Source organism: Lampetra planeri, chromosome 51 (genome assembly GCF_965212315.1).
Source record: "Lampetra planeri chromosome 51, kcLamPlan1.2.h2, whole genome shotgun sequence".
Lineage (NCBI taxonomy): Eukaryota > Metazoa > Chordata > Hyperoartia > Petromyzontiformes > Petromyzontidae > Lampetra > Lampetra planeri.
In genome coordinates this window covers 8,006,075-8,019,940 of record NC_136157.1, presented here as the reverse complement: position 1 = coordinate 8,019,940, position 13,866 = coordinate 8,006,075, and the positions used below count along the sequence as shown (strand labels likewise).

The following is a 13,866-nucleotide window of genomic DNA, read 5'->3' as shown; positions in this document are numbered from 1 at the left end:
ATGCATACCACGATTACCGAGTCATTCCTGCTTGGTAAGTTAATTTACTCAAATTCTGAAATTGATAGCACTGGGGGAGTTCTGGCCAGCTCGCTTCACTGCTGTCACCCGGCATTATTTAATCCGCGGGTGTTACTCTGGTGAAAAGTCATTCATCTTTTGGGTGATGGCCACGGCAGAGCACAGACAGCAGACCCTCTTCCAGAAAAGGCCCATTCATCAGCGCGACTCGCGCCCTATTAATCTCAGCCTCTCGGCGCAGTCCAGCTGTTTGTAATTCTCCCAGACGGGCGCAATCAGTGTGCCGCCCCCCCCAGCGGGCTCCAGGCCAACCTTGTCCCAGTCTCGTCTGCGTCTTCTCCACGCTCGCGCACCGCCACCACCACCGCCGCCGCCGCCTCTGCCTCTGTAAGGAGATATTTTGTTTTATCAGTCCCGTGCCATTTATTGCGGTGAACTATTTCCTGGCCATGTCCTGTGCCGAGGATCCGGTTTCTCAACACAGATCACGGGGGGGGGGGGGGGGGCGTGCGTGGGGAGGCAGGGTCTGGCTCCCCGCTCTGATCCTCGCGGGCCTGCTGGCGGTGGTCGCGGTGGCAATGGTGGCGTTGGCGGTGGCGTGCGGAGAACGGACTTTGTTTTGACGTCGCTGTGGCACGGGCGATTTACACAGAACTTGATATGTCCAAGTGTAGATGGAAAAATGAGCAGTTTACGAGGCTCATTTAGGACCGCGCTTTCAGCTGAGCACGGGCCCCGAGCGGTGGAGCAGCGAGTGCGCGCCGTCAGCCTCGAGGAATGAAAATAAACGCAGCGCTTTAGATGACGGTGTCCCAAAAAAAAAGGTCGTAGAAATGTCTTTGAGCCGCGTCGGCTTGGGGAAGAGTGTGATTGTGTTTACCGCAGCCGGTGATTGCTGCGCTTTGGCACTGTGGACGCAACGCAGGCGTCGGTGCCCGCTTCACGTGTTGCAGGCCTTGTCGCAGGGCTTCCCAGTCCTCGGTTCGCTTGCGTCTTTTTAACGTATTTGTTCATTTAATCTGTCACCGAGCTCTCCCGCGACAGCAGGCCGGCTGTGGTGGAAGTGTCATCGGAGAGAGGCAGCGTAGAGCAGCGCAGTGTCCCCCGACATAAACTCCGGTGCAGCAAGGCAGGCTCGCCTTGTCAATGTTGCAGCATACGGGAGAAAAACCCCTCCTGTCCGCGGTGACACGGCGGATTCTGTTGCCACGGATAATAGTAGTCGTGGATAATAGGAGTTACGGATAAGAGGAGTTGCCCTGCGTTTTGTTTATTTTATGAATTCCTGGGATTTTCAATTTGTGGGGTGATCGGTGCTCGCGTCTCATGGAGGCTAGGAAGCTCCTGATTGGCCGGGGTGGTGTATAAATTGAGGCCGTTGAAACTAGAAGTGGTTGTTGTGGCAGAGAACCGAGGCCGACAGCAGCTCCTGATTGCTCTCGGGAGCAACTCCTCTTGTCAAGCGCTTTCTCACGGATTTAAACATGTTAACGCGACCACGCCATTAATGTGTTTAGTTTGTTCTTCCCCCGCCTCTCCGATTATCATGGTTGGCTACGTATGGTGCGAAAGAAGTTCAACATACATTGATAAGCTACGCACAAGTCCTAATTAAATCCAAGATTGCTCGTAAGCAATGGCTGAAATCCAGTGGTTATTACAATGGAAGAGTACTAAACCAAAATCATCCCAGTTGCGAATGTTTCAATGCATAACACAGCTCACAACAATATTAGTTTTAATGCATATTTATTGAAAAAACGCAATGAAAGCCATAAATAACAGCCCACGATGAAACAACCCATATAGCACCTGCACATGACCTGATCTCACCGCTCTGCGATTTGCCGCACGTATCGTGAGCCCTGAGCATGACGTTCCTCAATCGATCGATGGCTACGGCCATGGCTCTCCGCGGCGTTTGACCTCCGATTAGCGTGGTTGGTTACGTACGGGGCGAAAGAAGTTCAACGCACATACATACACATGCAGCGATCGTTGTTATCACGGTGAATTCACCCCATCCCCATATGTGTGCGCGTGCGAGTGTTTCTCCAGTTTAGCGCGTCGCGCTACGAACCCGGCCACCCGAGTTCGATTCCCGCTCACGGCCAACACCAGTGACGATTTTCTAAACCAGTCATGGGGCCTCCCTTAGGTGGACTCGGCCTCAATTGAGCACCTGGTGTGGTGTGTAAACAGTACCACTCAGGGAGAAAAAGGCGTCCAGGCGTGGCGCTGGCCACCCAGCCCCCTCGTGTGCCGTACCGGCCTTCGTAGGCGCTGCTGCTCGCTAACAGCACTTGCCCCCAACAGTCTGTTAAGGCCACACGGGGTACCTTTGTCTTTTTGTTTCCCCAGTTCAACTTGACGCACCACATCGCCCACCTGTCCTTCGGCCGCGATTACCCTGGCATCGTGAACCCGCTCGACGGCACCAAGTCGGTCTCCCACGAAGGTGCCAAACGCCTTGGGCTCGTCGCTCATGTCACACGCGTGTGTGTGCGTGTGTGTGAAAACCAAAGCTTACAAAATGTATATTTTTTATTTTATCAGGTAAGGCCCACTGAGCTGTGTATAGCTCGTTTTCAGAAGCGACCTGGCCACAAATGATCGCGCAACAAAGTGGCTTATCATCGTGTGGAAATTTATTGCAGCCAAATACTCGCATCGCGCTGATTCTAAATACGCGTGATGCTGATTCTAAATGTGGATGGAAAAACCGGAGGACCCGGAGAAAAATCCACGCGACCACGGGGAGAACATGTAAACTCCAAATATGCAGCAGGCGTCAGGGTCGGGATTTAATTCACGACCTCCTGCATACCAGGCGAAGTAGTTAACATCTCGCCACCCCCTCACACGCGCACACCCCCCTATGTAGGGCGGAGGTGGGGTTGGGTGGGGATGTGGGAGGGAGTGAGGTTGTCACCTGTGGCCCCTGCGGCCCGCGCTGCTCCGGTGTGACATCGCGTGCATGAGGGCGGACACGGGCAGCGCGGGCTGTTGGGACGAGCGAGGCGGTGTGGCGGAGGGCGGTGTGGAGGTGGTGCTGGTGGCGGCTCGGTAACTGGAGCTGGGTGTCCGCGACGACATTGACACTCGCGTGACTCCTCACCACCACCCCACCCCACGGCACGACGCACGAGACGCCGGCGGCGTCGCGCGTCCGCCGCTCGTTGCAGAAGTTCACGGTTCTGATTTGGCAGGGAGCGCCGGTTATTATCGCCACCGGTGTTATTAACCGTTAAATCCCGCCGCACGCCATCGGCTTCAAAGCGGACGCTAAAGATGTCCTACGTTGTTCTAAAAGAGCGGGGCCATTATGTGCCAGGGTCGTGAATTTACACGCAGAGGCGTCACCCGGCGTTGCGAAACAACTGCAGGCTGTGTCTGTGGAACACAGCAGCTCCTTCCTGTGACAGCCTTGCGCTCAGGGTGACGCGCGGTCCAAAACGTACCCGTGGGTCTGCTTTGATTCAAGTTTGCCCCGATTTCTCCTGTCCGTTGCAGATTTCATGATGTTCCAGTACTTTGTTAAAATCGTGCCAACGGTCTACGTGAAGCTGAACGGAGAGGTACTGCGCGCGCTTGCGTTACCGGCGGCTCCGTGGCCACTCTGTTCGTTTCGTGTTTTTGTAAATCAAATGTAAATCGTACCTTTAGCAGTGCAAATTATTTCTGGGCATTCCTAATTAAGGTCTCGCTGGCGAGGCTCGGGAACTCTTTCTTGAATCGGGATGTTTGACCATTTCCGTGTCTGCGTGTTGTGTGGGGAGAAAACCCAGAGAAACCGCGCACGTACGAGGGCACAGGGCTCAAATTTCCACGCAGGTCGACTCAAATTCACGGAAGCGGGTCGGACTCAACCTGTAATGCCTTATACTGGCACTTGGCATCCTTTTCAGCAGTCCTCCTATAACGCCTGTGACCCACCTGTGGACACCGATACAAGTGCTCAGCAGGCTCCATCATTCCTGCTCAGCTTCCAAGATCTGTCAAGATGGGGGGGGGGGGCCGCATTGCGGGTGTCACAGCCGCGATTACTTTGTGCGTGCGCTCGTGGCTCGATGGTCGAAGCGATGAGTCGCCTTGTGCCACGCAGAGACAGCTGCCAAAGGGGGTGCCCTTTGAATATGGGAGTTGAGACGTGATATAAGGCACTTTGAGTTGCCGAGGAATGAAAGCAACGCCGTATGGACGCAAAGATTATGGTGACGACGACGATGATGATCACGTGTGCCGATGGCACATGTGGACCGGTAAGGCAAGCGCCGGGGCACGTTTGGCAGCAGGGGACGACCACCGGTGGGTGGAACGTCGGAGGCTGCTGCTGTGGGGGTTTGTGGCCACCTCACTGGCGGTGCGTGTGCACCCACCCCACCACCGCAGGCGCTGCGCACGAACCAGTTCTCGGTGACCAAGCACGAGAAGGTGGCCAACGGGCTGGCGGGCGACCAGGGCCTCCCCGGCGTGTTCGTCTCCTACGAGCTGTCGCCCATGATGGTGCGCTTCACCGAGAAGCAGAGGTAGTAACGCAGCGTGCCGAGCTCCCGCATCTGTGGCCTATTTGTTTTAATTTAACAAAATTGTTTTTATTACTTTTATTATTTCTTTTATTAGTATAATTATTAAACAAATGCTTTTTTTTTTTGGCTTGCCCGCTTCCGTGGCCGAGTCCTCGTCCCCTGCGTTTCTCTCCCGTGCTCTCCTGACGTGCGCTTGTTGGCCGCTGTGACCCCTCCAGGTCGTTCACCCACTTCCTCACCGGCGTGTGCGCCATCATCGGCGGCGTCTTCACAGGTGAACAGCGCGGCCCGCAGCCCCCCCCCCTCCCCCCGCTCCCCTCAACCCCCCGCCCCCGCCAGCGCGCCCCGCGTGGCTCATGCTTCGTAGCACAACGCGGCCTGCGGATTGAGTTGTTTTTTTTGTTGTTGTTAAATGGCCGGCACATACTTGGCAGAGCACGTCGAGCGGATGTTTATGGTTTTTTGCGCTGCCGCTGAGGGAATGGCGCACCTCCGCATTGGCACCCAGCGGCTGCCACCTGCGGCCGTTTCCTGTGTTTCTGTTCTCCTCCCCCCTCCCCCCGGACCGAGCTCGCTGTAAGCCCCAAGCGTCGTCGCTCCCAAAAGGGGGAAGTAACGCGGTCGCAGGAAGTAACGCAGTCGCGGGAAGTAACGCAGTCGCGGGAAGTAACGCGGTCGCGGGAAGTAACGCGGTCGCGGGAAGTTACGCGGTCGCGGGAAGTAACGTGGTCGCAGGAAGTAACGACGGCGCGACGTTGATCGCTCGACGCGAAACGTCGTGGACACATTCAACTCTCCGTCTCTCCTCCCTGGCTCCTCCCCCGTCTCTTACCTATATAGCCTCTTGTTACAGCAGTTCTTTTTCCCAGTTCAGCAATTGTTTCTTGCTGTGGTTGTCCCACCTGATGACGGACGCTTGTGTTGCGCCCGAAACGTCGTGATTTATTATTTTATTTCTATTATTTTTTATTTTTACCTACGTGACTTTACCGAAAAAACCTAAGAGTATGAGCTCTCATTTGTGGCCAGGTCGCTTCTGAAAAATAACTGAATACCTCGGTGGGATTTGCCTGGTAGGATGGGGGAGGGTTTAATTGTATTTGTATGTGTTTGGGTGATTGAGTTTTTTTTTGTGTTAAATCGCGTAAATATAAATGTGTCGTTAAACCCGCCACTACCCGAAACAGGTTTGTCACGTAAATAAAACGTGTAAATTAGTTGGGTGAGTAAACCCACAACATTGACAATACGTTGACAATGTTGTCAATGTTGGGTGTGTTGAACTTGGTTCGCACCGTACATAGCCAACCGTGCCAGCAAGGGGGGGTGACGACTGCTGCTGCTGCTGCTGCTGCTGCGTGTGATCGCAATTGAGTCATTTGGCAGAAACACCGATCAAATTGCGTTTGCGCTCGGTTTTCTCCCAGCCGTGAATCCAGTTCACGGTGTAAACTCGGTTGAAAACGGACGGGACGTCAACTTTCTACGAAAACTGCCGGAACGTTTTTTTTTTTTGAGAAGCGTCTCGGGTTGCAAGAGCTGTAACTCTGGAATGAGCACCTGCACGCAGTTACATGGGAGGCATTGTTTTATTTTTCAATTAATGATATGGCGTCATAAACAAGGGAGTCTGTATACTGGCTGCAAAGTTCTTTGGCAGCCCATTTATAACAGCCAGCAAAGCACGAGTGTTTGCGTAGGCAGTGGTGACTTAGTACCGCTTTCTCATTACAGTGCAAGGGCTTTTAGGTGATCAAGACATTTGATTTAAACGTTTTTGGCAAATCTAGGGGTCTCTTCTACGGATATTATATTACTTTTTTTCAAACTCTGGAATGCCATTAATTTTCTGAGTGGTATTTCACATTCACGGATCGAATGCCAAGAAACGAATTGTAATATCGAGTCACATGCGAAGGGAATTAAATCGGGCTGTCAGAAAATTTTCGGGAAATTTGTTTTAATTCTTCTCCCCGTTGAGCTGTGAATGGTCTGCCGGGGAGCGGCGCAGGGCTTTTATTAAAACACTGACGGAGAGCGATGAGCTAAGTCGTGCACAAGCAGCTTCACCTCCAGTTTGTAAGTTCGTCGCTCTTTCTCATCTCGTCCCCCGCCCGCGCGGTGGTAAGCGTGCCGTGTGACCGTATCGTCTGCGCTCCTTGAGTGTGGAGGAGGAGGAGGAACAGCAAAACTCTCTCTCTCCTGAAGCCCTCTCCGGCGCCAGCAGATCTCGACATTGGCATTTGGCTCCCGAACATGTGGCTGCCATCATGGCCGAGAATAGATTTGTTGTAAGCGTCGCTAACGCAGTCTTTTTACTTTTGAACATCGGTCCTGGAAAAAACTATGTAACCTATAAATAAAAAAATACAAATTGCCTGCTAAAAAAATGCATGTTTTTTTTGTTCATCAAGCTATAGCCCTCCCAGACAAATGTTTCACAGCAGCATTTATTTAAGCAGGCAAACTGCTTTCGACTGTATTTCATTGGCCCTCATGAGCTTGGCAAAAAAAAACGTTAAACACATCTGCCACGATAACAAATCTGACTGCTGATGAGAGCCAAAAGGTTGAAACTGGTCCAGAGTTTGCCTGTTTAAACAAATGCTGCTTGGAAACAGCAGCCCGGGTCTGTTGGCCTATTAGAATCAGAATGTTTATTTTGATTGCAGGAGGAATTCAAAGAGCTGTCAAGCTCTTTGTCACAGATGTCAAATTGGGGTGGGTCAGAAAGTTACAACAATGAATGATACAAACACGCGATAGGCGTGCAAAGTGTAGGCAAGGTTAGCAAATCACTCAAAAAAAAATATTTTTTACCAGGTAGGGCCCAGAGATATTCGCTTATTTCTCAGAAGCAACCTGGCTATCACGAATAATGGCTCAACTAAGTGGCTTATCACGTGGACATTTATAGCTACCAAAATAATCTGACCACGTGATGTTGTGGGGAAAACCGAAGGACCCGGAGAAAAATCCACGCGACCACGGGGAGAACGGGCTTGTCAGGCAGGCCTTGCCCCTGGATTCTGCTTGGTCAAGGACTCGAAGCTCATTCTGTATGCCAGCGTACCCACGCACACAGACTTAGCAACGCTTCTCAGGCCTCATCAACAGTCAACAAGTTCCCACCTGCGCTCACACCATATGAGAGAGAGGTTCCTACAAAAAAGAACGCTTATACATCACCCCTCCCCCCCCGTGCGTTACTCCCATACTCCACATCGCTGGTCGCTAGGAAAAGAAGAGTTGTTTTGTGCGGTAACCACAGGCACGGGGGGAGCGACGTCTGTGGCCGGCTTTCGCATACGTGTTGACACGCCATGAGAGCGGACGCGTGTGTGCGGCACGCACGGCGAAATTGGTGAGCCTGGACTGCGACTGCACCCGATTGGCTGAATCCATCTGCCAATCCCAGTCGCCTGCTGACGGTTCGAGTTGAGGGTCCGACGGTCGGAGCCGGAGGTTACTGGCGTGGAGTTGCCCTCTCCCTGTAGACCCGTTCTCCCATCCATCCCCTGTGCAATTTGTTCACCTCCTGTCACAGCTGAGCCACCTCATTGGAGGTCCGCTACGATCGTGATGCGTCTGTGTATGGCTTGAATACATCTGTACGGAATCTTGAGTGTTATTCCCCCCCATATGCATGGTGAGTTCTCGCCAGGTACTTTCAGTTTTCTTTCGAATGCCAAACACTCATGAATGGTACTGGCCAAACGTCCAAATGCAGGACCTTCCTGAGAAAAATAGTCTTGAGATTGAGGGAGGCTTTCACGTGGAAGTAATTGATTCTTAATTTGTTTACGAGTTCAGCACACCGGTGTGCTGAACTCGTAACGAATCTGCACGTTCTGTTCACGTGACAGACCCTACGAATTGGCAGTGTTGGGTGGTGGCGGGTTTAACGACACGTTTACACTCACGGGATCTAACCCAAAACACCTCGGCTACGGATAACTGAGAAATGACTGCAATGCCAGCGAGGTCCTCTCTGAGAGGGCCATGCAGATGGAAGCGCACCTCTCTTGGAGGGAGGAGCCGTGAGTGAAAGCCGCCCAGCACTCAACGTTTCAAGTGGTATTTTTCAGCCTGCAGGCAAAGCAATACCGCGCGGCGATATTATTGCACCTTCTCACGGCGGCATTCCCCAGTGACAGTTACATATTGCAGAGCAAGTTGTATGCCGAGAAGGTCACGGCAGCGCCGTACGATTATGATTCGTCAGCGCTCAAGGAGCATCGGTGCACAAGAAAGTCTTCAATACCCGCCCATTTAACGGGTTTCTCGGGAGGAGGGGAGGGGGGGGCGTGACACGCCGGGGTCGCTTGGTCGGCAACTTTGACGCGAGAGTGAAGTGACGGCTTCGCGCCGGGGCTCGGGGCGCAACGGGTGCAATGGGAGCAATGGGTGCTGTGGGTGATGTGGGTACAATGGGAGCAATGGGTGCTGTGGGTGATGTGGGTGCAATGGGTGATGTGGGTGCAATGGGAGCAATGGGTGCTGTGGGTGCAATGGGAGCAATGGGAGCAATGGGTGCAATGGGTGATGTGGGTGCAATGGGAGCAATGGGTGCAATGGGTGATGGATGTGGGTGCAATGGGTGATGGATGTGGGTGCCATGGGTGCAATGGGTGATGTGGGTGCAATGGGTGATGTGGGTGCAGTGGGTGCAATGGGTTCAATGGGCGCCCTGAGCCAAGGGACAAGTTGCAGCACCGGGGTCCACGGGGTGAGCAGTGCGAGCGAGCGCGGTGGCAGAGCCTCGCTCGCTCCTGCGACCGTTCTCCCCGAGTGAGCCGCGTCTCGTCGGACCTCGGCAGGGGACCGCAGGACCGAGAGTGGGCTTCACCATGCACGTGGGCCATGGACAACACTTGTCAGAATCTTTACTTAGACTGCGGGAGGAATCCGATGAGCTATGAAGCTCTTTGTCACAGATGTCCAGTAGGGGCCGATCAGTAAGTTACTAAACTAAAAATTTTTTAATTTATTTTACCGGTTGAGGCCTACTGAGCTATATAGCTCTTTTTAAGAAGCTATCTGGCCAGAAATAATAGCTCAACGAAGTGGCCTACCACGTGGAAATTTAAAGCAGCCGAACACTCTAAAGGCACGTTTCTGAATGTGGAGGGAAAGACTGGAGGACCCGGGGAGAGAGACACGCAAACTCCAAATATACAGCAGCAGGCGTCAGGGTCGGGATCAAACCCAGGATCTCCTGTACACCAGGCGAGGTAGTTAACATCTCCTAGCCACCGTCGTCGTGCCCCTACCATGGCAGCAGGAGAGGAAGGGGGGGAACGGCGCAGAGGGGCCGGTCCCATGGGTCCGCGTCGTTGTGGAGCCTTTGGCAGCGCCTTGGCCCAGCCTGGCTCGACTCTGGTTTCCACCGACCGTGTGAAAACGAATCATCGGAAACACAAACACGTGGTGGAGCACAGGTGGCAGCCTCCCCACACTGATGTCTATTCAGCTTCCCTCCTCACAGCAGCCGCCCCCACCCACCCCCAGCCAATTACAACACGCTATACCTGTCGGTAATGTCACAAAGGTTTAATGTTCACTTGCTCACGTTACTCGTCTTATAAAGCAGGACCTTGTGTAAACCACGCAGGTGGCACAGCCTCCGAGGCGTTCGTGTTTCCCCTGGCATGAAGAATCTTCCACTGCAAACCTGTGGAGCGGACGGCACCGGTGATGCCGCAGACAGTTTGCTGGTCGGGCGACAGACGTTGGTCATCGTCCGTTGTTGTTGTTGTTAGCTCATCTCCGTCTGGGAGCTGCTGGAGCACGGGAGTGACTTGGTATCTTGAAACGTAATGCCGGGAGAGCCAGGCCGCATGTGAGCCTAGGGTTACTCCAGGTTTGTGCCGCCGACTGGGAGCTCTGCAAGTCTCCTGGCGACGTCGCTCGGAATTTAACTTTGCGTTGATCTGCCCAAGGAATTGGCCCTCCTGGATAATAATGAGTTTTAAAGATGCAATGAGGCTTTTCTGGGTAAATACTCCAAGGTATTTTCAGGGTCCCCAAACTCAGGTTCCCTTACGCCAGGGGTCGGCAAAAAAAATAACAAGAAGGGCCTTTTTGTTAATGGATTCGGTACAAAAAAAGTATTTCAAAGAGCCGCAATGCGGTGTGGTGAATACAAGACGGCGGTCCTTAATAAGTAACGTCACGAAGCCAGCCCTTGAAGAGCCGCACGTGGCTCCAGGGCCGCCGAGCCCCCTGCCTGACACGACACCGCAAATGTGGCGTCGGTGGCTCCGGATGGGGATTTTGGAAGTGGATCTGGAGCGGCGAGAAGGGTGCGTGTGCAGCAGCGAGACAGATTTGGCGGCGCAGGCTAATGATGCGTGGCAGCGGTGTGGAGGGGGGGAGGGGGCATTCATCCAGCAGTGGATTGAAGGTGGATGTTGATGATGATTTACATCTTAACCTCCTTAATAATCCACGCACACAATTTGGTACAGCTGCGCAAGTGCAATGTGTATCTCAAACATGTGAAACGTGATTCCTCACGGTGCTATCTCTTTACATTTGCAGTGGCCGGGCTGATCGACTCCATGATTTACCATTCGGCGAGAGCCATTCAGAAGAAGATCGACCTGGGCAAGACGACATAACGCAGCTTGCCAGGAAGCTGCGTTCCCTCTACACTGTCGGAATTTTATTTAAGAACATACTTCAGGTGCGTGCGCGCGTTTTTTCTAAATTAGCAGCCCAGACAAAGGGGTAGTGTGTTACCAAAGCAATCTTTGTTCTGTCATGCACAGCCCCACGACTAGGAGAATGCTCGCCATCGGGACGCGCGGGGGCCGAGAGCGTTTCCCAAGCCCGCCGGCATACGCCTGGCAGCGGTCCAGCGTCATGTGTGGCCAAATCGTAAACGAATGCCGCTCGCTCGCTCGCGCAGCCCATTCAGCGCGCACGCCTCTGCGGCCGCTGGCTTCTCGTGACCGCCGCCGCGTTTCCCCATTCTCGTTTCCGCGCGGCGTCTTTTGTCACGGAGGGCCGCGGGGCCCCTCGCCGCTCCGGTTTGAAGAGTTACCGAAGACCCGCCTCGGGTTCTCCTGCCTCGGGTGACGCGTGCGGGTGGATTAAATGATGATCATGATGATGGCAATGCTGCGATCCGCCGAACTCAAGTCAACCAATTGGGGTGATTTTTGTTGTGCCCTGTGAGAACTCGGGAGACCAGGATGAGTCTCGTCGTCACCACGACGACGAAAGCGAAACAACTCGTGTCAAGTACAGCAATGAAGCAAATTGGAATCGGAGCGAAAACGGCGTCACATGAGAAATCCAAATTATTCCCAGCAGTGGAAGTCGGCTCAGGCAGATTGTTTTTAAGACTGATCACAGGACAATGACAATTGAGTTACAGAAACGTGAAACAGATGTCGGGTGATATGCGCGAACTTCTTCCACACCGTACGTAGCCAACTATGCTAATCAGAGGTACGGTGGGGGGGGGGGGGAAACAAACTAAACGAAAAAGCATTATAGGGCCACAGTCTAAACCTTTGCTTTCATATACAAAACCCATGGCCTCTTAGTAAGGAAAACACATTGCGACAATTTCCTGGTGCATCTGTTGCTACATATCTGTTGCTACATATCTGTTAAACTTGTCAAATTGTAATATCTTTATTTTCCGTGGCATCGTTGGGGAAACATCACACATTTTCCATATTGGAGGTTTTTTTCGCTTAAATATGAATGTGTTGTTAAACCCGCAACCACCTGGCACAGCCAATTAGTGAGGTTTGTCACGTAAACAAAACGTGCCAATTGGTTACTAGTTCAGCACACCGGTTGTGTGTTGGAGAGTTAAACCCACAACATTTACAATTCGAATATCGTGACATTTCGCCGGTAACAACAACCAGCATCATCAGGCGACAGCCAGAATTGTGGAGAAATCATGTTTTGGTCTTGAATAGAGATGTGTGGGGGGGGGGGGGAAGGGTAAATGTGATGTCCCTTGTGTATCACACTTTGAACGAGAACCGCCTCCCCTGGGAGCCGTGCGAGGTTTTCTGCGCCAAAACCGCGGCGCGGACGATCTGCGTCTCGCCGGGCACGCCGTGACGTTCTCTTGCCGCGACCTGCGCACGCTTCCGCCGCACAGGGAGGATGGCCTCCTCTTCAACGCCGGTTGGCGCTCGTCACCTGCCGAGGTCCACGTGTCCCTGCTGCACACCGCAAGTCATTAAACATTGAACTGGAGACGGAAACAAAACTTGACCGTGTCTTAATCGACCGTGGAGTTGGGCTAAATAAAAACCGGTAACCGCGTGCAAACAACCGGGTAGGGGTTACCGGCGCGTACATAAAATGCCTCGCGGTAAACGCAACGTGTTTCCGTTTTTAACCGAGACATTATGGGATCTGCCACAGCGGCGGTGCAATGGTCGGCGCGCTGCTCGACTTGCGATGCAGAGGTCGCCAGCTCGATTCCATCTGCCGGCAGCGTGGCGGTTGAAACAACAGTTGTTGTTTAACTCGGTGCAGTCATCACTGACGCTCCACCGCCATCAGGTACCGCTTCCTGACTTTCAACATCGTTTCATCGGTCGTGAAGACGGTCACCGGTGACCGGTCAAGGGCCCATAGACACCGCTGGGCTGAAGGGCTTCTCTCCAGGTGGCACGGGGTGTGGTGGTGCCGGTGCTAGGGACGGCGGGTGACGATCCGTGGAGGTGTCTCGGCCCGTGACGCCAAGTGAATGGACCTCCTTGTGAGTGCCGGGTGAGGATTGGTGACTCTCTCGTGCTCCCCCCCCCCTCTCTCTCCGTGTCGCGAGACGTTGAACGTGAGCCGGTTCGATGCGTTAAGGCTGCTTCTGTGTCTGGTTGAATGTGTTAAGGCCGCGTCTGTGTTGCTGTAGGATTCTGGTAAATTTCTATAAAGGTGAAAGTCCGCCCTTGGTGAGCTCTCGTCTTTCCCTGTTCTGCGTTTCCCTTCTGTGTGTGTGTGTCTGTGTGTTTACGGATGCCTTGGCGACTAGCGAATGAGACTCATCATGGTCTTGAATGATCATATTGTCTAACAAATTAACTGGAACATGCAACATATATAACAATGCAATGCCCATCCACAAATACAGAGAAGACATCGCGGCGATAAACTCCGCTTGCTCCTGGCGCGGTTATCTGGCTTGACCACCTGAATGTGAAATTGCAGTTGTCTCTGCATCGACATCATCAGCCGTACGAAGAAGCAGACTGGAACATGTCGCTTGTTAAAGCACTTTTATAGAGAACCCGGCCAGACGGCTCGGCAGGGGAGGGAGTGCCTCGCAGTCGCAAAGCTG

At 53.2% G+C, this 13,866-nt stretch overlaps 1 protein-coding gene across 3 annotated transcripts in view; it reads left to right on the top strand.

Annotated features, from left to right (window-relative positions):
• The window catches only part of LOC144734476 (endoplasmic reticulum-Golgi intermediate compartment protein 3-like), a 45,145-nt gene extending 31,652 nt beyond the window's left edge, over positions 1 to 13,493 (top strand). For all 3 annotated transcript variants that reach the window (XM_078616674.1, XM_078616675.1, XM_078616676.1), the window contains 5 exons: positions 2,383 to 2,479; positions 3,535 to 3,599; positions 4,414 to 4,550; positions 4,769 to 4,824; positions 11,094 to 13,493. In XM_078616674.1, coding sequence (XP_078472800.1) covers positions 2,383 to 2,479; positions 3,535 to 3,599; positions 4,414 to 4,550; positions 4,769 to 4,824; positions 11,094 to 11,173 — 435 coding nt within the window. In that variant the 3' untranslated portion in view covers positions 11,174 to 13,493. The remainder of the gene's footprint in view (positions 1 to 2,382; positions 2,480 to 3,534; positions 3,600 to 4,413; positions 4,551 to 4,768; positions 4,825 to 11,093) is intronic.
• The last annotated feature ends 373 nt before the right edge of the window (positions 13,494 to 13,866 follow it).